At 53.9% G+C, this 23,020-nt stretch overlaps 1 protein-coding gene across 1 annotated transcript in view; it reads right to left on the bottom strand.

Moving 5' to 3' along the window:
• Speg (striated muscle enriched protein kinase) overlaps window positions 1-23,020 on the bottom strand; it is a 57,037-nt gene that overhangs the window by 30,357 nt on the left and 3,660 nt on the right. Inside the window, exons 2-9 of the mRNA XM_029538680.1 lie at window positions 17,608-17,637; window positions 16,927-17,016; window positions 16,508-16,844; window positions 12,516-13,822; window positions 10,615-10,758; window positions 9,926-10,108; window positions 603-778; window positions 276-364 (exon numbers count right to left, since the gene is read on the bottom strand). Of these exons, the coding sequence (XP_029394540.1) occupies window positions 276-364; window positions 603-778; window positions 9,926-10,108; window positions 10,615-10,758; window positions 12,516-13,822; window positions 16,508-16,844; window positions 16,927-17,016; window positions 17,608-17,637 (2,356 nt within the window). The remainder of the gene's footprint in view (window positions 1-275; window positions 365-602; window positions 779-9,925; window positions 10,109-10,614; window positions 10,759-12,515; window positions 13,823-16,507; window positions 16,845-16,926; window positions 17,017-17,607; window positions 17,638-23,020) is intronic.

Raw genomic sequence — 23,020 nt, 5'->3', positions numbered from 1 at the left:
TGTAAAGATGATTAGCCTACTACAGGGCTAGAGGTGTCATTCAAAGCTGATAAGACATGAAACCACTCATTGCTCCAGCAATGTCCCAGACAGGCAGGGTGAAGCCGCTATGGCTGAGATGGGATAGGGAAGGTCTCTAAAGTTCGGCTCCCTTCTCCCAAAGCCGGCTTAGCTTGGGAAGTGGTGGCGAGTTGGCGTGTGTGTGTGTGTGTGTGTGTGTGTGTGTGTGTGTGTGTGTGTCTCGCTGGTGGGTGGTGTAGGCGGTTGTTACTTACCAGGAGACCACAGGCTTGGGCTCTCCCTGCACTCGGATGCTCATAATGACATCTTGACCTTCCCTCACCGATTGGTCCATGAGTGAGACCTGAAGGAGAATCCCGAAGCATCAGGGGTGGCAGAGCATAGCTCTGGCTGCTGAGAGCTGGGGGGACCTGAGACAGAGGTCTCTTCCACACTAATCTGTGGCTGTCTCCAGGTCACAAGGGGTAGTGGGGGGGGGTTCTGTTATGTGTAATGCTTAAGAGTGGCCTCAAGAATAAGGGGTACACATAGGAGTGGTGTCCACAGAAGGCTGGATACTAACCAGCCCTAGGGGTCCTGACCTTGAACGTTGGGGGTGCCTTGGAAGAAGAGTCAGAGGAGTCTCGATCCTGGCTGGGACTGAGCTTCATGGTAGGGGTTCGGGGCCAGGTCTCTCCAGGCTCTGGGAACTCCTCTGGGGGGCTCAGGTACTCCTCATCAGAGGTGATGGGGCTGCTGAAAGGGGATGTGGAGCCACCTGGAAGAGAGATAGAGGGGATGGAGGGAAAGGATGGAAAGAGCCGGCGGAGCATATTGCAAAGGTGAGGTAACTTCTGCAGGCCCCAGCTCTGACGTCATCTCCTCATGACCATGACCACTTCCTCTCCCCGAGTCCGATTCCTCCTCTGTCAAGGCCTGCCAACTCTGAATCTGATGTTAGTCTACAGAGAATAGCCTGGAGCAAACGGTTTGGCCAGCAGAAGGGCCACTGATGACTTTAGGGGCAATCCTGAATTCTACTCAAGCAGTTAATCTATGTTACTAACATGAAGCTCCAAAGAGGTAGCAGGAACCTCTAGGACACCCACCACAGCAGGGCGAAGCACTAGTTTCTTAGGTGAGCTGGGCCTGGCACGGAAGGGCAGCACACACCTCATGCAAGCCTCATCCTGACCTCTGTCCCGGGCCAATGAGGTGTCAGTGTCCAGGCAACCCTTCCCCCCTCTCCCTTCTCAGCTTCCCCAGGGGCACCTGTTGGCCCCACCCCTACAGCCTGAACCCCAGATTCTCAGGCAATGGGAAAGCAGAGTTAGATCATCCATACGAAAGACTGGTTCAGCCTAGGAAAAGAGGAAGGGGACACCTGAGTCTGCTTTGGGGGAGGGGTGTCCCCAGGGCCCTGAAGCTCTCCCCTACAACTGGCCAGGGGCCCAGCTTCGCTGAGCTGGCGCTTCTCCGACTGCCAAATACAGACATGAATCTGCCACAGCCCCCTGGCCCCTCCTCCTGGTTCCCAACCCCAAACCCCCAGCAGTACTGCACCCCAACTCACCCTGAGGCTTTGCACACAGACCCCGGCCTGCACCTTCCTTAAGTCTCTGCCCTGGCACCAGGCCCTCTTGCCCACTGCCCACTGGCCTTAGCTCCCCAGGGAACAGGCGATCAGCCTGGCCAGCCCCACTCACTCGCTGACCCAGCTGAGGCCCCGCACTGAGCCAGCCCTGGGGGGAGGGGAAGTGAGCCTAGGAGGGGGGGAAGGAGGAGGAGGGGGGTGGCCAGCAAGAGGTTGGGCAGCAGGCAGGCACTGGCTGGGAAGGTGGTGCCTGCTGCGACCACAGGGAGCAGCCCCTGGAGTGGTGGAAGAGGAACGAGGGAGGGGTGGAGCCTAGACCAGCTGAATTTAGACTCTGATCATTCCAAGCAGCTAGCTGTCTGCCTTTCCTCTCCTTACAGCTTGGGACACTGACAAGACCTGAGCCCATCAGTAGGGTCTGGACTCCAGGTGTGGGGACCCCAGTCTCCAGAGGAGGATAAGGGGTGGCACTGCACTGCGGCATTTAATATCCTTGCCTGGGCTGGAAGTGTTGGCTGATACAGCAAGCGCCATGCTTTGCCCAAACCAAGAAGATTCCTGACCCGGGAATACATAACTAGCCAGCCTTACACCCCAGAACAGGCCACAACCAGCTTTTTCAGACACCAAGAACCAAAGAACTGTCAGGGCTTGACTCTCCTTCCCAGATTTGTCCCCTGTCAACCAAAGGAAACAGCCCATGGTGGCAGACTCCCGGGTCCTGCCCTAGACAAGTTCAGAAGAGCAGGTACTTCAGGACACAGGCCTGCACCCCGCCCAACCATGGGTTCTACTGGATCCCTGCTGACAAACTGCCCCTCACCTATCAGCCCACCGGGGCTCAAAGCTAGGGAAGGGTGGGCCGCTCCTCCCAAATGGTCACTCCTCACCAGGGTCCGTTTGCAACCAGTGGGTAGGGAAGGGGCTCAGAAAGAATAATAGTGACAGAGGTGTTGAGCAGAGGCCACACAGCCCTCTCCCTCCTTGATCTCCTCTCTCCACCCAGGGCCACATTCCCAAGCTATGACCTGTGTTCCCCAGCACTGCTGGTGATGAAGAAGTGTGGGGGCCCAAGAGGACAGCCCATTTCCAGGCCGGCTGTCTCAAGGTTGGGGAAGAGAGAGAAATCAGAATGGCATTTGTGACTGGAGGCGTGGCCACCAGCTGATACTGAGGTCATAGGCACAACCCTTGGAAGAGGGGACTCCTTTGCCTCTACAGAGTTTAGATTCCTGGCTCCAGAGTCACCTCCAGGCTGGACAGTGCTGAGGAAAGGAGGGCGGGGCACACATTTAACTCGGATTGCCAGAGGGCTAAGCAGAGACCCCTGGTGGCCAGCAGGGAAATAGCATCTAGGAGCTAGCCAGCCAATCAGCAGCAAGTCTAGGTTAAGCGGCTGGGCGAGGTTGCTTGTCAGGCGGCAGGCTCAAGCTCCAATGGAGTGGCCAAGGTGGCCTCTGTTCCGCCATAACCCCAGGGTACACCACCAAGCTGTAGAATCCCAAACTCTGCTGACCTCATGGGCTCAAGCAACTTTGTAGCCAATTTTTTTGTAACATCCCAAGCCTGATCCATCTACAAACCCAGATTTCAGGTGGGAGATAACATCAGCAAGGGCACAGTGTGCTTTTGATCCCAAACCTTTCCACTAAAGGACCACTGCTTTACATCTGACCCAGATCTCCATGAGCTGACTCTATCCATCTAGCTGCCCTTTGGACAGTTCTTTCAGGCCAGTATCATTCAATTAGAACTGGCATTAGAAAGCCCACGAGCAAGAATTCCCCCAGGCCGGTATATCCAGTCAAGCCTAACATCCCAGCTGTCTGTAGTCCCTTCCCTAGACACCCAGTTTTTAGCACACAGATAGCATCACCCAAGGCCATCTACATCAGGACTGTGTGAGTGATGCTTGAACCACCCACATGGGTACCACTTGGGGCCTATTTTGAAATACAGATTCTTAGACCTTATCCAGCCTACAGAATTGATTTTCTAAAGCGAGGAGTCAAACACTGTAACTTTTTTTTTTTTTTTTTCAGAAGCACTCTAGAGATTCCTAGGCACATGGAAGTTTTGAGACCTAGGCAAATCCTCGTGGGAGGATGGGAACTCTAAGAGGTGATTTCACTGAATCTCACAGCTCTTGGCCATTCAACTTCAGAGCAGGGCTGTAAACCCATAAGTCTGGTTCTACAGCCCTTGTGTTTCCAATTACAGCAGCCAGCGTCCCAATCTGAGCTAGGTCTCTAACTCCATGCCGGCGATTTCAAACAATTGTTTTGTTTCAAAATGCTTCTTATATGGTTGGGTTTTTTTGTTGTTTTTTTGTTTTGTTTTGTTTTTTGTTAGTTTGTTTTTGCTTGTTAGTTTTTTGAGACAGGATATTTCTGTGTAACCTTGACTCAATCAGTAGACCAGGCTGGACTTAAACTCAGAGATCCGCCTGCCTCTGCCTCCTGATTACTGGGATTAAAAGCATGTGCCACCACTGCCCAGCTTGGTTAGTTGGTTTTCAAAGTTTGCTGAGCACTGAAATAACCTGGAGAGTTCTTTGGGCTATGGTCATCTGGGCCCATCCCCCGTAGCCTCTGATTTACAGCCTGGACTTGGGCTGACTGACTGTTTGAGTCATTTGTTTCTCAGTACTGAGGGATAGAATTGGGGGCCTTGCTAGGCCTCTTTTTCTTATTTTGAAACAAGGTCTCTTTATGTCGCCTAGGGTGGCCTTGAACTCGCTCTGTATCCCTGGCAAGTTACGATCTCAGTCTCCACAGTAGCTAGGATTACAGGTTTGGGTCACCAGGTACAGCAGCAGTCTGTGTATCTAGCACATTCGGGGGGGGGGGGTGCTGATGCCCATCTGGGAACCACATCTCTATGGTCTATGGCTTCTGTTGCCATCCCAACCTCCCCTCTCAGACAGAGCCTTATTACTGTCTGTCCTCCTTAGCTTCCACAGGCTACTCAGGGAGTGCCCATGGCTTGAACTCCCTGGACAATGCTTCTCTCATTCCACTCCCCTCATCCCCAAGTCCTGTGGTCCACATAGCCCCCAATCTATCTAGCAGTGTCTCCAGGCATGGCTTCGAGGACCAAGGTGTGGAAAAGACAGTTGTGTAGTCAGAGGACTTTGACTTGATAAGAAAGACTAGTCCGATACACTATAATATATAATATATATTAATATATAATATATAATGGTGAGCAGGACAGAGGACGAGTGGCAAGGGAGGAGTCAATATGGGTCATATATACAGGTGACTCTCGGCTCTGGGAATGAGGGAAGAAGTGGTATTTAAATTCGAGCTTGCTTTAGAGAAACTAAGGCAAGCAAACTATGTGAGGTAGAAAGTATAGGCTAAGAGGCCTGCAGACTGTTTAGGAATGGACGTGGGTGACAAACTAAGAAAGGGGCAACAGGGCCATGGTGACTCACACCTTTAATCCCAGCGCTTGAGAGGCAGAGGCAGGTGGATCTCTAAGTTCCAGGCTAGCCTGGTCTATGGTGTGATTTCTAGGACTGCCAGGGCTACACATAGAAGCCATATCTCAGAGACAGAGAGAGACAGAGAGAGAGAGAGAGAGAGAACCATGTGAGACCAGGAATCTCTTGATACCTGCCACCACCCAGAAAGACCTATGCTCTATGCTCTATTTGTCTAGAAGGTGGAGGTCTTTGCTCTGAAGGCCAAAGGGAGCCCTATATGGTTTGTGAGGAAGGGAGAGTAGGCTGGGGATTAAGTAGCTCTTCCATGTGGCCAGGCCTTCACCTTTGCCTTGGTAAGCCCCACCCAGGCCCTTTTTGAAATGGCTGCCACAGTGATCGCCAGGGAAGTGACAGGAAAGGAGGACTGGGCTTGGAGACGGGACTTGTCTCAGTGTGTTGGCATGGCCATCTCCCCAGAACTCCCTGGGGCAAGAAGAAGCATTGCTGAGAACATTTCAGGTTTAGTTCTAAGTGTATGAAATGCGGGTGAGAATTTCACTTGGTCAGCCTGACCCAGCCGGTTAAGTGTTGAATTTCTCATATCTGTCTATGCGGGATTGCTCTGGGTCAGGTAAGCCATTTGTATCCATACTAAATTCTTCTGGGTGACAGATAAGCTCTGTTCTAAGTGGCAGCCTTGGGGAGTCAGCCCACAGGTACCCCTGATGCTGACAGTTGGGAACAGGGCGGGAGGGGTGAGTCTGGCTGAGGAGACCATGGTACTCTGCTTTCTCAAATGTCCAGATCCCTGTGAAACGGATAACAGGGGCTGTGTGGTGTTCTCTCAGTGGTCACTGTCTTTGCTAGGGAGGAACCTGAAACCATGCACTTGGTGGCCTAGGACCCAGACCAAGAGAAGAGGGTAGAGGTTGGTGGCACATTTTTCTTCCTTACCTTTTGCATTCACGTTGCCCAATAAATAATCTCTTTCCTAACAAGATAATGGAGATCTTAAATATAAGACTAAGATAAGTCATGATGAATGCACTCTCCTGGCCCAAATATTGGAGGACAATTCTCCATCCTCTTAGAACCTCACTAATCTTACTGAGTACGTCGCTCATCCATTAAGGTGATGCTTACATGACAGACCAAAAGGAGGAGGAGGAGGAGGAGGAAGGAGAGAGAGAGAAAGAGAGAGAGAGAGAGAGAGAGAGAGAGAGAGAGAGAGAGAGAGCAGTTAAATGAGGACAGTTTTAAGGCATAGTGCAAGGCCACGGCTATGTTCAAACACGCGAGTCGTGCAGGCAACAGGATGGAGGATGAAGCACTTTGAGCCTCCCTCCTCTGCCTCCTGCCAGTGTTTACAGTGGAAAGGACCCAAGAGCATCAGGAAACAGGACAGAGATGGAGAATCAGGAGAGGGGACAGAGACTCCTCCTCAAGGAGAGCTACTCGTAGAGCAATCTCCTCCTCACAGTCTCAGGGAATACCCTAGCCCCAACGTCTTCAGAGTAGCAGGGAAGGAGACTGTAGAGTGCAGTGGTTAGGGATGTTCAGCCCTAGCTCAACATTCTAACTGAGGTGAGGGGAACTAGCAGCTGAGAGCATTAACAAGCCCGACAAATAAAGTGACGTTGTGCAAACACCAAAGCTCCTAATGGGACTATCCACACTTGAAATGCTGGATGCTGGGTGCGACTGGTGTATCACAGGGCCCAGTACAGACACAGAACGCTTCCCTGGTCGTGTGAAGGTGTGGTGGTCAGCGCTGCTCCCTGGAACACTTTGCTAGCACTCCCTAGTCTCCATTACCGAATTAGTGAGTGACAGGGACACGAAGACAGAAGACAGAAGCTACTTCATAGAGCTGGGTTAAGTGTTACTTATGTGAGAGTTGGGTTAAAGGTTACTTATGTGATCAGCTGTGGGCCTAGCACATAGGACCCACTCAGCAAACACGGGAGAGCTGTTACTTTTATCCCAGACTCAAACAAATTTGTTACTTGAATAAGCAATTTCCATTCCTATATCACTTATTGCTAATAGCATTCGCAGGCAGATTCCCAGGCTGCTAGCCTGGCCTGGCTACAAAACATATTCTTCTTTTTTCCATCTGTAAGATAGGAGCATCACATGCATGGGCAACACACATCTACAGCTCCATCCATCCAGACGCACGCACCACGCACACATACAGGACTCACTAGAGCCCGAGGAAAGAGACATGAAAAGATTTGGGGACCAAAAAAAAAAAAAAGAAAAAAAGAAAAAGAAAAAGAAAAGGTACATGGCACTCTGCAAACAGAAGCAAACACTCGGAGACAGGGTGCCTGGCATCAGTAGGTACTCAACTGAGGCTTGTGGGACAGATGTGGCAGCTATCAGAAGCTTCACTTGGGTTAGGCACTCACATCACACTCCAGAGACCCCCTCCATCTATACCCCACTTAGGGTTATTCAGTGGGTGAGACTGCCTTCCCAGGCCAATGGCTGAATTCTCTAGTTGCCTGGGTCCTGGTTACTGTCATTCCCAATGAAGAATTGACACCTGTAGGTTTTCCAAAGCAGGCCCTGATGGGGTGGCTACCCCTGAAGCACACTGAGCACCCAGCACCCAGCCTGGTTTCCATGGTCCTGGGTGTAAGGGTCGGGAGGCAGTCAGAAAGGTCAGTGACTCAACAGAGTTCTCTTCCCACAAGACAGTGCCATTTCCCTCCTCATACTCCCTGTACCCCCACAGCCGGACAACCGCATCATCACAACCGATGGACACCTAGTCTGGGACCCCCTCTATTGCCAATGTCTTCGCCACCACTGCTTCTGCCTTCTCCAGCTACTCTCTGGGCCCTGTGGCCTCCATCCAACCACTCTAGACCAAACAGTGCCTTGTAGGGTAAGAAAGTCAGCTTGCTCCACAACCAGGGCAGAGTCTGGACCTGCCTGCCAGCCAGCCTCTTGGGCCCTGGAGCCAGTCTGACTTATGGGGCCTCCTGTGATGCTTGGTATAACCCAATGACATAATGAACGTTTTCTGGCTGTCCAGGATGAAGCAGGCACAGAGATGCCATGATGAGCTGAGGACCTAGGGTCTGGAGGGCACGGAGGGTCTAGACAGAGGGCTCTGGAAGAACAGGAGTGGAATCCCCAAGGCACAGAGAGTATGAAGAAAAGGGCAGGGAAGGACATGGCCCTTTCCAGATCCTCACGGAAAGCTGAGCTCATGTGCACGACAGCACCCTCAAACGCTAACAACTAACATTTGTCTACAGCTTTACAGTTCATAAAGCTCATTCGCACATTCGCTTCCATCCGTGAGGATGGTATAATTATCTCTGGTTTACAAATGAGGGAACTGAAGCTCAGGAGGTTCAACGTGGCAAGCACAGAACTCCCAGTCAAGTGCTGACAGCTGCCGTGCCCCAAGCTGCTTTCCAAACCTTAAATGGCTCCCAGGTGGCCACCAGCCAGGATTTGGGGCACCTCATACCCCGCCCCTTGCCAGCTCTCAGCTCAAGCCAGGTATTGACTGGAGTTCTGGAGCCAGGCCTGGGGCCCCTAGGAGAGCTGGGAGCTGAGTCAGAGGCCAGATCCCGGAGGTGATGGAAGGATGGAAGCGGGAAGTGGATGGGTGGGCATGATTCAGCGTAGTGGGAGTGTGAGGAGAGAGGAGAGAGCCTCAGACAGCTCCAGGGAGGGATGTGAAATGAAGGACAAAGATCACAAGCCAGACATGCCACCAAAGGAGCTGACACAGCCCAAAGGCTGATACCAGAGCCCACAAAGAACTCCCAAATTGGGAATGCGTTAAGGGCTGAAGCTCTGGCGTGTGCATCCATGGGCTCCAAGCTTGTCTCTGCAACACTGAATGAAAGAAAGGCAGAGCACGAGACATACTGACTCCCAGCCTCCTCCCGGGCCCTGAAGCATCCCAGAACACTGTTCTCCAAGCTCTGGCTTCCAGAGACTTCGGATACCCATTGGAAACATCCATTTGGGAACATCTGTGGCTTTCACCATTATCTTTTCCTGCTTCAACACCCTGCCCGTCTCCACCCCACCACCCAAGGTCAGCACACTGTTAGACGAAACCACCTAAATGAATAGAACTGCCATGCACATAGATACTGCTGCAGCCCTGCCTGAACCTGAGAGATACTGGGCTGAAACTCAAAGGAGTAAGTAGTCTGGCACCAAGTGAAGCATAGACAGGAACGCCTCAGCATGGCTGACACAGAGACGCTGAGTGGTATTCTCGGTGCTGCCTCTGTAGGGCACTTGGATTCCTTGTTACTTTCAATTTTCTTCTTGTTCTGGGAAGAAATGGATCTCAGAAGCTCCTGGAGCCTCTTAAATCCTTTGAAATAGGATTCATTCATTCTTTTTCTCATAAACTCAAAGACAATTGGCCTTTCCACCAGACCCCATTCAGAGATACCATTATAGCAGTAGTTCTCAACCTGTGGGTCTCAGCTCCTTTGGGGTCTAAATGACTCTTTTACAGGACCCCCTGTTTGACCACCAGAGAGCATAGCTACTTACATTATGATTCATACATAACACTAGCAAATTAGAGTTATGAAGTAGCAACAAAACTAATATCGGCAGCGTCACCACATCACGAGGTATATTAAATGGTGGCAACATCAGGAAGGCGGAGAACCACTGCTCTTTAGGATATTCAAAGATGAGTTTGGCCAATGTCATGGATTTTTCTGGATGAGCATACCCCTGTCCTGAGACTAGGATCACTTAAACTGCTTCCTCCAGAGAGTCAGACCCAGCACAAGGGAGGATTGTGCACACTGGGAAGCCATGACTCGGAACCCACACCGTCATGTTCACCAGGAAGACTCCACAGCTCACCCCAACCAGAACCCACTCCGGAAGGCTCTCCCTACCAGGTCTCACGGCCAGTGAAGAAGCACAGGTAGCTTGGCCCAGTTCGTTGGTGGCAGTGGCTGTGTAGCTTCCAGCATCGGCAGCCTGGGCCTCTCTGAGCAGCAGTGTGTGTCGTTCACCTTCAGCCCGGATGAGAAGACGCCCCTCGCTGTGCAACACGGACCCATCCTTTCTCCAGGACACTGTGGGAAAGGAGAAAGAACCAGCTTGCCATGGCCACAAAGGGACAGCTAGGAGCTCTCATCCTTGCCCCCGACCCTACAGGAGCCCAGCTTATTCTTTTTCCATTTCAATATTTTTTTAAGTGAGACAGGGTTTCATGTAGCCCAGGCCCACTGTGTAGCTGGGATCAAGGATGCTCCACTATATCATGCAGTACTGTAGGGCAAACTCAAAACCTTGTGTGTGCTGAGCAAGCACCCTGCCAACAAAGTGCATCTTCAGTCATCTTCCCTTGGGGGAATTTTGAGGAACCTGCCCTCACTCCAGAAGCTCGGGCTGCTGCACCCCTGAGCTGGGGAGGTAGGGGACAATCTTCCAAAACACACCAGAGTCAGGGCAGCCCCATGGACGGACAATTCTCCTCTTCCCCACCATGCTGTAAGAGGATTCCAGGAAGCCTGTCCAGTCCCCACATCTCTAGCTCCCCACCACAATCCACCTGCCTCCAGCCCTCCCTGTAGCTCACCTTGGGGTGGGGGGTTGGCGGTGATGATACACTTAAGTAGCACGTCAGCTCCTGGCGCCACCACCATGTTCTGCAGGGGTATCTCAAACACGGGTGCCTCCAGGGGCTCTTCCCCAGCGGACACATAGGAGTCATCTGAGGACTCTGCCGGACACAGGAGCAGAGAGGTAGAGAGGGTAAGGGACATGAGACTTGGAGGGTCATTGGAGGGACATTTGTGGGGAGAGGGGATGCTGACAGTACAGAATCCTAGAAAACCAAAACCCAGCATGAGAAGTTTCTGGAAGACAGGGTCTGAAGGAAGCAAAGGCCTCTCTCTCTCTCTCTCTCTCTCTCTCTCTCTCTCTCTCTCTCTCTCTCTCTTGAATGTCCTGAGACAAAGGAAGGGGAAGCCAGAGCAAATGTTCTTAACCAGAACAGGGTGCCAGAGACCATACTTCACTCCCAATTGCTGCTGGCACTGGAGGGCAGTGGTACGTGCAGTGGGTGTCTTCACATGAACTGGCCATTTTGTATGTCCTGGCAGATCTTTCAAAGCACTCTAGGGGCTACAAGACTACTTAAGCACCAATGGGCAGAGAACAAGCTACTAGCCACCTAAGACCTAAACAGCAGTACTGGGTTCACAGGGGACTGTGGGGGGTGGGGGTGGGGAGATGGTCACGTATAAGGCCACCAGATTCCCCAAAGGGGCAGTGGTAGAGAGATCAGACGGTCTTAGGAAACTCAGTTTTGATGCTGTCCCATCAGCAGATAGTAACACTACACTCACTGAGCACAGAGTACCAGGAGTTCATCAGGAAATAAGACACGGTGCCTGCTTATAGGATACCACAGAGAGATAAAGACCACACTGTTATGGGTCTGGCTAGATATCTTCTGAATGTGTGCTGGAGGTTGAGCTCAGAGCCTCGTGCAAACCGGACAAATGCTTTCCCACTGAGCTCTCCCTCCCTCCAGCTCCTTTCTCAGTGTTTTCTACCTCTAACATCCTGTCAGCTAGGTGATGGACAAAGTAGGCAGCCACAAGGGCAGTGAAGACCCCAGGACGGCTGTCTTCTTAACTCTATCACCCTCAACAAATGAGACGGATCTCTCTGAGCCTCAGCTTTGTTATGGGGAAGAGGGCAGGGTAGCGTTCGGTGCTTCGCACAGCTGGTAAGCAGAGAGGAGGTGACATCTCTATGGGTCTATTTGACACAACATGTAGGACACTGTTGTGGGAACACAGTAATTGTGGAATGTACAATGGAGGGAACCTAAACATGTCTAACGATTCTGAGGTGTTGACCCAGAGATGAAAAATAGTTTTGATGGAGCAAATTACAAGGTGGTTATGTGCAATAATGCAGGTACTGGCAGGACCTGGGACACACTGGGGGAAAGCAGCAGGGACTTAGGGACAATAGCGTTCTGCCTGTGATGTTACTCATCATCCATAGGAATCAGTGAGGCAGGATGCAAGGATGGGACAGGGGAGGCTAGAAGGTAAGGGTGGCTCAGTGTGGCCACAAAGGGGTAAGGAAACGGGCGTGGGGGTGGAGACAGAGTAAAGGGTTAAGGAAGCTTCCGTTTTTCTCAAGAATTTTAGACTGTCTGTCCCCACAAATGGATGGGGGGCCATGAGAACGCCTTAGGTTCCAGCCAGTGCCTCCTCCAGCTGATGGTCCTTGGCCCCACTGCCTAGCAGTCCACTGGACCAGGGAGGCCCTCCAGCAGACACTTTGCTCACATCTCTGCCGCACTGAGCACACTCACACTGCACCTCACCAGTAGCAGATCCTAAATGGTACTTTTACTCCAACCCCTGCCTGTGTTAAAGCTAGAAGCCGCAAAACCGCTGTTCCCTGAGCTCTCTCAACAGCGTTGAGGGACATTCTCAGCCCTCTCTGTGCTCTTACCGAGCTCGGGGGAAGTAGGCCGAGCACGGCGACCTTTGCCTTGGCTGCGGGTCCCTCTGCGGTCCCAGGGCCCCCAGGGACCATCCTCCTCAGGTCCTCTGCGAAGCCTCTTCTCAGCCTCAGGTCCCGCTCTGCTCTTCTCCAAGGTTTGGGGCAGAACAGAGTCCTCCACTCCCGGAGTGGCCCAGGGCAGAAAGCGCACCGCTTGAGCAGGAGGTTCCCGCTTGCGACCGGAGGGGGCTTTTGTCCTGCCCTCCGGGGGATCCGCGGTGAAGGGCGGCACAGGGCTCCTGCACTCCTGGATGGCTCTGCTCCTGGTTAGCGGGAATTGGTCCCGACGCTTGATCTCCTGCTGCGGACCTTCCCCCGGTTCAGTCCTGCCCACCGACCCTCTGCTTCGGGGCCTCCCAGGATCGTCCCCAGATTTGCCCGCACCACTGGGAGGCGGCGGCTGGGTGGCAGCCGGGCTCACAGCCCGAGAGGTCTTAGGTGTGGAGGGCCGAGAGAAGAGTGGGGGCTCGCCGGGCTCCCGAGGGGATGGGGCGCGCTGCAGCGTGGCACGCAGGGACTCGTGCGAACGCACCAGCTCCTCCCGCGACGTAGATCGGCGGATGCGACCTAACTCCTGGGCGAAGCGGAGTTCAAGGTCCGAGGTTGCACTGCGTTGTCGCGTGCGTTCATCCAACGAGGCCGCCTTTTGCTGGAACAGGCGACGCCGCTCTGCCACACTGCCCCGAGGTGACCGCAGCTCCTCCTGCGAGGCCTCGGGTGTGCCCCACGCCGCACCGCCCTCGGATTTCGGCTGCTCCAGCGAGCGAGCCTTGCGCAGGGGCACCCAGGGCCGCAGGGGCGCTGGCGGCGAGTCGCTGCGCTCCAGGCTGCGTCGCCGCTCCTCGAAGAACTGTAGCTTGTCCAGGATGCGGGACCCCGCGCGCACCAGCCGGGGCGAGCGGCCCAGTGCTGACAGGCGACCCGAAGCCTCGCTCAGTGGCGTCTGGGGCCGGGACTCCACCGTGCCCGCCAGCGATGACCCCGATGACTTGGGCTTTTTCCCTCGCTTCTCTTCCGTGGTGGTGATGTCCTCAGGCAGGGAGGGCTCTTGAGCACGCCGATGGGACGAAGTGGGAGTAGCTGGGGGTTGGGCACTAGGTCCTGGCAGAGCCCTCTTTCCCACCCGAGGAGATGGTGGGGGAAGCAAAGCGGATTTGGAGGGAGGTGGAAGGGCAGGGCGTAGACGAAGGGCATCACTGGCTGGCTGAGGCTGAAGGTCAGGCTCCTCTCTGTGCAATCCACTCGGAGGAATGCTGCTGGAGAACCAAGGCCGAGAAGGGTGGAGGACTCAGAGGGCCTTCCCTCCTAGACCCCCTAGCTTGTGAGAGGAATTGAGCAGTGGTGCATGCTGGGCAGGCTTGGGGTGACAAGGGCCAGATTTTCCTGCCCCACCCCCTCGAAGGCACAGCCAGAGCAGGTGCTGGGGAGAGGCCAGCGGCTCATGCGCCAGAAGCCTGGGCTATTGGCTGGGTCCAATACAGGCTCAGCCCCAGGGGTGCTGGCCAGCCCCCTCCCCCCAGCCCTGGAAGCTGGGACACAGCAAGAACTGAGCTTGAGGGAGAGAAAGGAATGGCGCTGAGGAGGACCCAGAGATGAGATGGCACAGGAAAACACAAGGGCTGGATGGGGAGGGGCTCCTCTCGGGAATGTGCCTCCTACTCATTCCTGCCCCAACCTGGTCCCCACAGGAGCCCTACCCAGTCTGGACAGGATACTTGTCCTTCATAGTGAGCAACTGCCTCCTCACTAGGTGAGCCTTTAAAGAGCAGTATCTTGTCCCTGTGACCTGAGTCTATTCCTTAACACCAGCACCCATAGGCTCTGTCTGGACACTGCATACAGCACCTGGGGTCTCTGGGAATGGAATATCCAGACTCTCCTACCTCTTGATCAGTTTCCTCATAGTATAGGCTTCTGTCTACCCCTCATGGGTAAAAATCTGAGTCCTTGGAAACCCTTCTGAGAAGCGCGGAAGTCCTCCCTCAGAATTAGCCCTGCTCAGAAATAACTCCCAAGTGGGATTGAACAAAGAGTGGGGGAGAGGAGGAGTGAGGGAACCTGTCAACCGAAAATTCCTTCTCATCAAACAGCGTTTTGATGCCTAGAAGCCAGGCCTTGATTTCCCCTGTCTGCATGGGGAAAGGACATGTTATGCAGGGAGAGTGGCAAGAAAAAGTATCTGAGAGCCGTTATCATTCCTGACATATCAGAGAGAGCTGAAAACCCAGGAGCATGCTCACTGAAAACTTAGTGTATGCCAGCCATGGGTTGAGACTGCACTTGCATTGAGCTTTAAAAAAAAAAAAAAAAAAAATTCCTTTCAGAAGTCCCTCAACAGACTGATTGATACTGTCCCATTTACAGATAAATAAACTTGAGGTTGGTTCAAGGAGGTCCAGTGCCTTCCCAAGGCGGCAGCTAGGACGTGGTGCTAGGAATGGAGCAGAGATAGCCTGATCCCTAAGTCTTTGCTCCTGTCCAACTGTCTCGGTTTCTGGGAACACAGAAAGGAGAAGAAATAGTGCAGTGCCGTCCAGGAGCCTAAGGTCTCTGGCTGCTTCAATGTAAGGATATTTTAGACTACCTGAGTCACCACCCACTCTATAGACCCACCCCTGCCTGGAAGAGGAGGAAGGGGTAAGGGCGGGGATGCCAGCAAGGAGGCAGTCTGCGGAGGGGGAGTACGAGTGGGGGGCAGTAAGAGTCCTTAAGGAATGATCTCTGGGAACTGGGTGAGGCCTGGAGAGAAATTGGGGACAGCAGAGGAGACCTCTTGCTGGCAGCTCCTAGCCCCAGGCCAGACTCTGTACCACAGATATCACTAAGGAAATGGGTTCCTCTGAAGTTGCCATAGCAACTCCAGGCTCAGGCTGGGGCCTGGGAAAGAAAGGCAGGGAAGGAGAGCCTGATAACTGCAATAAGATAAGCAAAGGAGCTCCCGAGGCCCCTGCCCAGACCTAGGCCTCTCGCCTGCCCTTCACTAACCACTCCAAGCACCGGCTTAAACAGCCCACTAGGGCACCTTGCTTAACCTCCATATGTCCACCTGACACCCACACCCATCGCAAATCAAGCCCCCTTTCAGCTCCCCGAATACCCTCATCACATCTATCATCAACCACTCCCCACTTCTGACATAGCAACCCCCTCCCATTTCTGCCATCCCCAAATCTCCAAAAATGGCTTCAATACCTCACTCCAACACCTCCACGTGTCATGCATCCCCTTTCCACATCAGCCATGGAGCCATCCTCAGGTATGGTCCATGAGATCATCATGTACCCCCTACCACTGCTATTCCAACCCCACTCCCACCCCCAGCTCCCTATTCCCACCCCCTCCTTGTCTCTTGGCCCCCTGCCTCCCCACAGACCACATGCTCTGCAGGCCCCTTGTCCCAGCTGCCCCTGACCACCTCGCTCTCGTCTCTCTCCTGGGTGCTGTCTTGTTCCCCTGCTCTCTCCTGCTCTCCCGGGAGCTGCCGTGCAGAAAGGTTCTGTTCCTCCCAGAAAAAGGCCCACATGGGAACAGGAATGTGCAGGGAGAGGAAAAGGCAGCAGCTGCTGAGACAGCAGGCACGGAGGGGGCCTCTGAGGCGGGAGGGGGGAATCCTAGGACAACTGGAGCCTACATGGGCAAGGCAGGAGAGGGGCCCTGGCAAGCTGGAGCTCTTAGAGGAGACGTGGAAGGGACAGAGGGGGTCCACAAGACCACGAAGACGGCACTGTGAGCCAGCACAGGTGGGAGCAGGAGGCCGTGGGTGGGAGTGGTGTGGGGAGAGAGTGTAGCCAAGGCTAAGCGTGGAAGCAGTGGGGAATGGAAGGCACAGAGATGGATGAGGCAGAGAAGACCAGGGTGGAGGCTGGTGGAGCAGTGATGGGGCCGCACAGGACAGCATGGTGAGATGAGACAGTGTGGACCCAGGCGAGGCAGTTACTTACACGTGGATCGAGAGCGCCCGTCCTCTGTACAGACTGAACGCGCTGCCATAGAGGTCACTGGCCACCGAAAGGCTATCCTCTGACCCCCAGCTTGCGCCCACCAGATTAGCTCGCGATGCCCGCACCAGCGGCTCCACCCCCAGGTGCCGTGGCCCGGCCCCGGTTGTCTGTGCTTGCCTTGGGCTGCCTGGGAGGGGGCGGGTGCCACCCCCGCTGCCCGCTTCCTGCTCCAGGACCGTCTGCCCGCTGCCCCACCAGCTCACTTGCTCCTCTGAGGTGCCTGTCACGGAGGTCGGGGGTGTGTCCAGGGAGGTGCCCACCAGGGTATCAGAGCCCCCTAAAGAAAGGAGCACAGTGAGGCAGAGGCACCCTTTGTAGGAAGGCAGTCGGCTTGCTCTTGGAGCACCCAGAAAGCTCACCCGTGGGGGTGCTGAAGGCCCTGTCATCCCGAAGCTCCAGGCGCTGGGTCCCCGGCACATCGCTGATGTCATCCTCAGCAGTCTCCGAGTCTGGATAAGAAGGGGTCTGTGTGGGCAGAGACCTCCTCCCTATGCCTCCAACTCTTCCCTAGTCGCCTCCTGCCTCCCCCACAGCAAGTTCCATCTTAACCACAGGGAGAGTTCCAGGACCCAGATCTACTCTCTTTTGCTCCCGACATCCCCTTGACCAGCCTGGGATGCTTAAAGTAGCCCCTCCCATGCTGGTGCCCAGGCTCTATCTCTGGACCACTCCTCCTCGGATGCTCACCCTTACTTCCATGGACCCCTTCAAATAAGCCACCCCCACCCACTTAATGGCTTACCAGGGCCTCATCATCTACCCTCACCATGTCCACAATAGCTTAAGGTCTCGAATAGCTGCATCCCAAGTAACAAAGCCCTAACTCGCAGGGCTCAAAAGTCTAGGTTCCAGGATCCCAGGAACAAAGAGGAGTCACCTCAGAGTTGTACTGTCAAGGCACGCAACCAACAGCAGGACCAGGCTGTCCTGAACCCCAAACCAGCCGGAAGGCATCAGGGTGTAACTGAGGCAGTGCGAGGAGAAGCCCAGACTGGGTTGGGAAAGGGAGTGAGGGGCTAGGGCAGGAGCCAGCTTCCTACCGTAACTTTGCTTTCTGCAGGAGCGGAAAACTTCGCTTCCATAGGAGCAGCAGGAGAGAGATGTGGACAGACAGTTATCAGAGTGTGTGGGATGGGGCATGGAAGGCAGGCAGAACATAGGGAGGCATGAGGGCCCCTGCTGTCCAGGGAGACCAGAGATGTTCTGTGGGATGAGGGGGAGAGGGAGACCCCTCCCCAGAAGGTACCAACACTGGAGACCCATATGCTTGAGTTATCATCTCAACTGCCCAGTGGTTCTGGTACCCTTAGCACTTATTGATACTCTCACTAGACACACACACACACACACACACACACACACACACCACTTGTGCCCAGTCACAGACTCAGTATTTGCACTGTATTTCTGCCCTTCCTTACAAATGCGTTCCCATCTGTCTGCACTGGGCTATGGCAGCCATCTTCCTCCAAGAATTTCTCTACTACTGAGTGGTCCTTAAAAAAACAGGCTGTGGTTAGGTTAGGAATAAAGATTCCTGGGCATTTTTCAACATTCTAGAGTCTGTCATGTTCTGTGCCTCAGTTTCCCTTTGAGTACCAAAACAAGCAGTGACCACGTAATCATTGCCAGATCATGGCACTTGGTCCCACAGATGGACAACAGAGAGCCCCCCTATGGTGGGTGTGCTAAGGAGCCCCTTCCCAAACACTAGGGCTTTTCTCTGCTGCTGAGAATAATTGTCCTTCTTGGGGGTGGATAGATGGAGAAGGGGTTCCACATCTCATGGGCTATCTTCAGGGCCATAATGCCTCATGAAGGGACATGGACCAAGAAGAGAAGTGGGCATGGGCTACAGCAGCCAGAAGTCCACGCACCATGGGTAAGTCGGCCAAAGGCCCGGCGGGAATGGCCGGTTTTCTGAAAGAGAAAAGCCAGAATGAGTTGGTGAGGGGGAGGCTTGCTCTTGGGTCCATATACCTCTCATTCCAATCTGCTATTATCAAACAGGAATTCTACCAGGGGCCAGGGCAGAGACCTGAGCCACTAGGTTGCCCTAGTCATAAATGGCTCAGCTCTCCTTCCTCTAGGGTATCCAGCTGGGCTCTGGGGAGGAGCCAGGGAAGGAAGCGAGGCGGTAGAGCAAACCCTAGTACTTCCTAAGGGACAGAGACTCAGCCTGGGGTCAGAGCAGCACGCCCAGAGAGAGATACAGGGGAGGAGACAAGGAAGTCAGCATGATTGAGGGAAGATGGTGTGGGGGCGCTAAGAATGAATAGAGATGGAGGGCTGAGGATACAGATTCTCGCTGCGGGGAAGGGCAGATACCTGGGGTAGGTGTCAAGCAGGCAGGATAAGGGCTAGCAAAGGGTAAAGCATCGCTCAAAAGCCAGCGTCTCCCTAATGCAGGAAGGAGGCCCCACATTATCTAGAGGACAGCGCTTGGGGAAAATTTATGGAGCTCAGCGCGGATCCGTGCGCTTTGCTTAGGATCTCCGGAATACCGAAGGCTGCAGAGTGGGGGGCCCAGGAAAAGTCGGGCGGGGACTGAGGCCGGGGCTGGATGTGGGTGAGATGGCAAAGCAGCCAGTCGGCGCTACATGCTGAGGCTGCAACCGGGGCCTCCAGGGGTCAAGGGGGTTGGGGTTGATGGGGGCTTCTGCCCTTCAGCGCGGGGAGGCGCCTGCGCTTTCCAGTCGCCGGCCAGGGCGCCCCCTCCCCAGGAACGTGCTGGGCCCGTCGCCCCCACTATGCAGGTCTGGGGTGGGGCCAGCGTTACTCCATCGCCCCCTCCCCTGGGCCCAGCCGCGGTGACCCGCCCTCCCTCGGGGCGCCCAGCCCTTCCTGCCCCCACCCGGAGCCGCCCGCCCCCGGAGCCCTCACCTGGAAACGCTTCTTCACCCACAGCTTCTTCATGGCGGGGGAGGGGGCCGGGCCGGCGGCCGGGCGAGGAGGGGACAGGCGGGGGCGGGGCGGAGTCGGAGGCGGGGCCGGGGGCGAGTTGGGGAGCGGGCAGGAGCCGGCGCGGGTGGCGGAAGAAGCCGCCGGGCCTCAGGAGCCGGGGTGGGGGTGAGATGAAGGCGGCGGCGTCCAGAGCCCGCCCTTCCTCCGCCAGCCTGCGCCCCACCTGGCGACCCTTCCCTTTCCAACCCTTCTGCCCACCCTGGGACAGCACTCGCCTGCTCTCCAGCTCTCCCACGAAACACCTCCCGACGCTGAGAGCCCGCACCCCCACCCCACATCTGCCTTTCGGGCCCCAGGCACATGGGGAAACTGAGGCACAGAAAGGGGTGCTGTAGCCTTTAGTTCAGGCCACTTCCGTAGGCAGCGAGAGGCGGCCTCCTTGCCGCATCCCCTTTCCTCCCGCAGGCTGGCTCTGCAAGGCCAGCAGCATCTTCTCTGGCGTACTCCGCAAACATGCGCACACGCACACTTTCAGACAGCACCCAACTCACCTCAGGGTACAGCACCGGGTGGGGGCGCCTAGGTCATGCTCGGCGCAAAGGTCCTTGGGTTGAGACTAAGGGCCGTCATGGACCCAGGCTCCTCAAAAAAGGGCTTGCCTTTCGGCTCTAATTTCTGAATGTTTCTGTGATGTCCCCTCCCCTCCATCCATCTGTTTGTCTGTCCATCCACCCTTTTACACACACACACACACACACACACACACACACACACACACACACACACACACACCACCGCCGCAGCCAAAGGTTACTCATAGATATTCCTAATTAAAGTCAACTCATGTTCTCACAAGTGAGCTACTTAACAAGATTTTTGGTGTGTCCCCTGCTACTGCCCAGCACACCTTATTCAGCAGCAGCAGCAGCATGCACACACACTGTGTCTAAACAAAGTTCCAACTTCCTTTCCTAATAACAATGTAACTAGGTCCCATTAGCATTTGCCAAGGGCCTGGCTCTTTACACATGCTGGCCCATTCAAAACAAAGGCAGGAGCCTGAAACTCAAGAGTATTCCCATCCCTGTTTAACTGACAAGTGGATGAGGCTAAGAGAACTAGTATCACTTCAGGTCTCATCCCAGCATGCACTGGGTGGCGTCAGTCCCAGCTCTGAGCACAGTCTTCTTGGTCGATATTGGGCTAAGTTATGCCAAGGACTTTGTGAGAGTAACTCATTTAATTCCCATAAGCAATTACTTGTCCCACAAAGCCATTACTTGTCCCAGGTCACAGAGCTAATAAATTGAGGGAACCTGGGTTCTCTGACTAGGTTATTGACCACTGTGTCATAAAGAACCACATGCTGGTTCTTTGGTGTGTCTCCTGACCTTATTGCTTTAAAACCTTGGCAGTGAAATAAATACAGACACAGACCCAATGAATTGGGTTGGGTTTAGGGTGAGACAACACACTTAAATTCAATTGCCAGCAGCAATTCCTATCTTGTTTTTTGTTTGTTTTTATTTCTACGTAGATCCTGGGGATATTTACATTTGAGACCCCCTTTTAAATTATCATTATTTTGTTTTTGTTTTGAAGCAGGCTTTCATTTTATAGCCCTGGCAGACCTGGAGCTCATTATATAGACTGGGTTAGTCTCAAATTCAGCCTCTCTGTGCTGGGATTAAAGACATGTGCCACCATATCTGAGGGACTTAAGGTTCCATCCTCTACATTCTGTCTACATACAGGTATTCTTGTCTCTCAGCCCACAAGTGGTCAATGGTACACGTGGAGACACATGTTTAAGGATGTGCATTGAGACAGGACACTTGTCCACCCATATTAGTTCCAGCCAGAGGACCCTAGGCACCCCCCCAAACACAGCAGCTCACAGATGGAGGAGCTGAGTGGACAGAGGGGGGTAACATGAGCCCCTGTTCCTCAGGAGAATCCGAGGGGCTGGCACATTCCACAGCAAAAATAACCAATGGGCAGCGGGCGTGAGTGATGGGACAGCTGGGCCTGATGAGTGACTGGCAGGATCTTGTGTTCCTGTCCTGAGTCTGTGCAGCAACCTGAAGGACTGAGCCGGAAGGTGCTTGCTCACAACCTGAACCCCTCATCTGTACTAGTCTGCCACTTTCTCCCGTCAACCCTGATAGCATTCCCCTTAGCTGGAAAACACTCTAATGGATCCTGCCTGTCTTGATCTCTTGGCAGACTGTCCTCTGAGCCACATACATTACTCTCCTTTCCTTGGCCTCCCTCCATTCAGCTTCTCTTTTCCTTTCCCTGCCACTCTGTCACTCTCATACTGGGCAGGGGATGGTGTCTCATATGGTCTGTCTCTCCTTGCTAGAAGCTAACCCCCAGGAGGTCATAATTTTTTATTCTCCCCACCCCTATCCCCGGGTCATGTACCCAGGCACCTAAAACGGTAGATAACTGGTACACAGGAGACACTTGATAAACACAAGAGTGAGTCACAGAGCTGAGAGCAATAGGTAAGGAGTGGTAAGGAACAGGTGGCGAATCTTCTAGCATAGCCCCTTTTTGTCGAGCCTTTCCTCCTCTGTTCTGCCCCAGCTTGTTCCCAAGAAACTGTCGGAGAAGCGACTCTCCCCCATTCTGCCCAGATCTTCAAGGGAGCTTCGCTGCGCCTTCCTTGTCCCTCCCAGGGTTCCTCTATGGTTCCACTCTAGCCCCTCCTCCTCTCTTTGATGGGCACTCGCGGTGCTATGTACACATGGCCAATGACACTCTGTTCCCATTTCCAATTCCACAGTAGTTTCTCATGGCTTTTTCTACAGACATTCCAAGTCCAGGTGGGAAAGATGATAACTACAGCACAGTGCTTCCTGAAGGTCCTGGCGTATTCCTCTTTCCAGGCCTAAACTGTCTTCCTTTCTAATTCTAACCTCTCCTTTCCATGCCTTCAAGTAGCCAGGATGGTTCATTGCCATCTGTCGAATGTTGGCCTTTCTGATAAATGCTCTCCAGGTCCTGGCTGTGAAGCTTCAACTGATACACACCAACCTCCCCTGCTTGTCCCCTCTCTTGGCTGCTCTGTACCCATTGCCTCCTCTTAAGCCACACATGCTCCGTGATCTGAGGGAGTGACTTGTTCTGGTCACTTGCCGAGGAGTCATGTAAGGATGGGAACCAGATGCTTCCAAAGAGATGCCCAGAGAGGATGCTAGAGGCAGGTGGGGGAGGACTGGGATATCGACAGGAGAAAGGTGGGCATGAGAAGCTCTTGGCTTACTCTTCCTGCACCTTTCTCTCTGTGGACAGGCAATGAGGACCCAGACTCAGAGACCCAGCTTTCCAGACCTAACCTTGCTACCTCACTTACAAGTCATTCAATCTTGGGCAAGAATTCCAGCTGTCTTATATATTAGTAAAGTCCAAACAATAATCAGGAAATCTGGAAGGTTAAGTCATTAAACAAGGAAGCACATCTTTTTTTTTTGGGGGGGGGTGTCCAGACAGGGTTTCTCTGTATAGCCCTGGCTATCCTGGAACTCACTCTGTAGACCAGGC

The sequence above is a fragment of the Mus pahari genome, chromosome 5 (genome assembly GCF_900095145.1).
Source record: "Mus pahari chromosome 5, PAHARI_EIJ_v1.1, whole genome shotgun sequence".
NCBI classification, from domain to species: Eukaryota; Metazoa; Chordata; class Mammalia; order Rodentia; family Muridae; genus Mus; species Mus pahari.
Note: the sequence above shows the minus strand (reverse complement) of the source record. Positions and strands in the feature narration are given on the sequence as shown.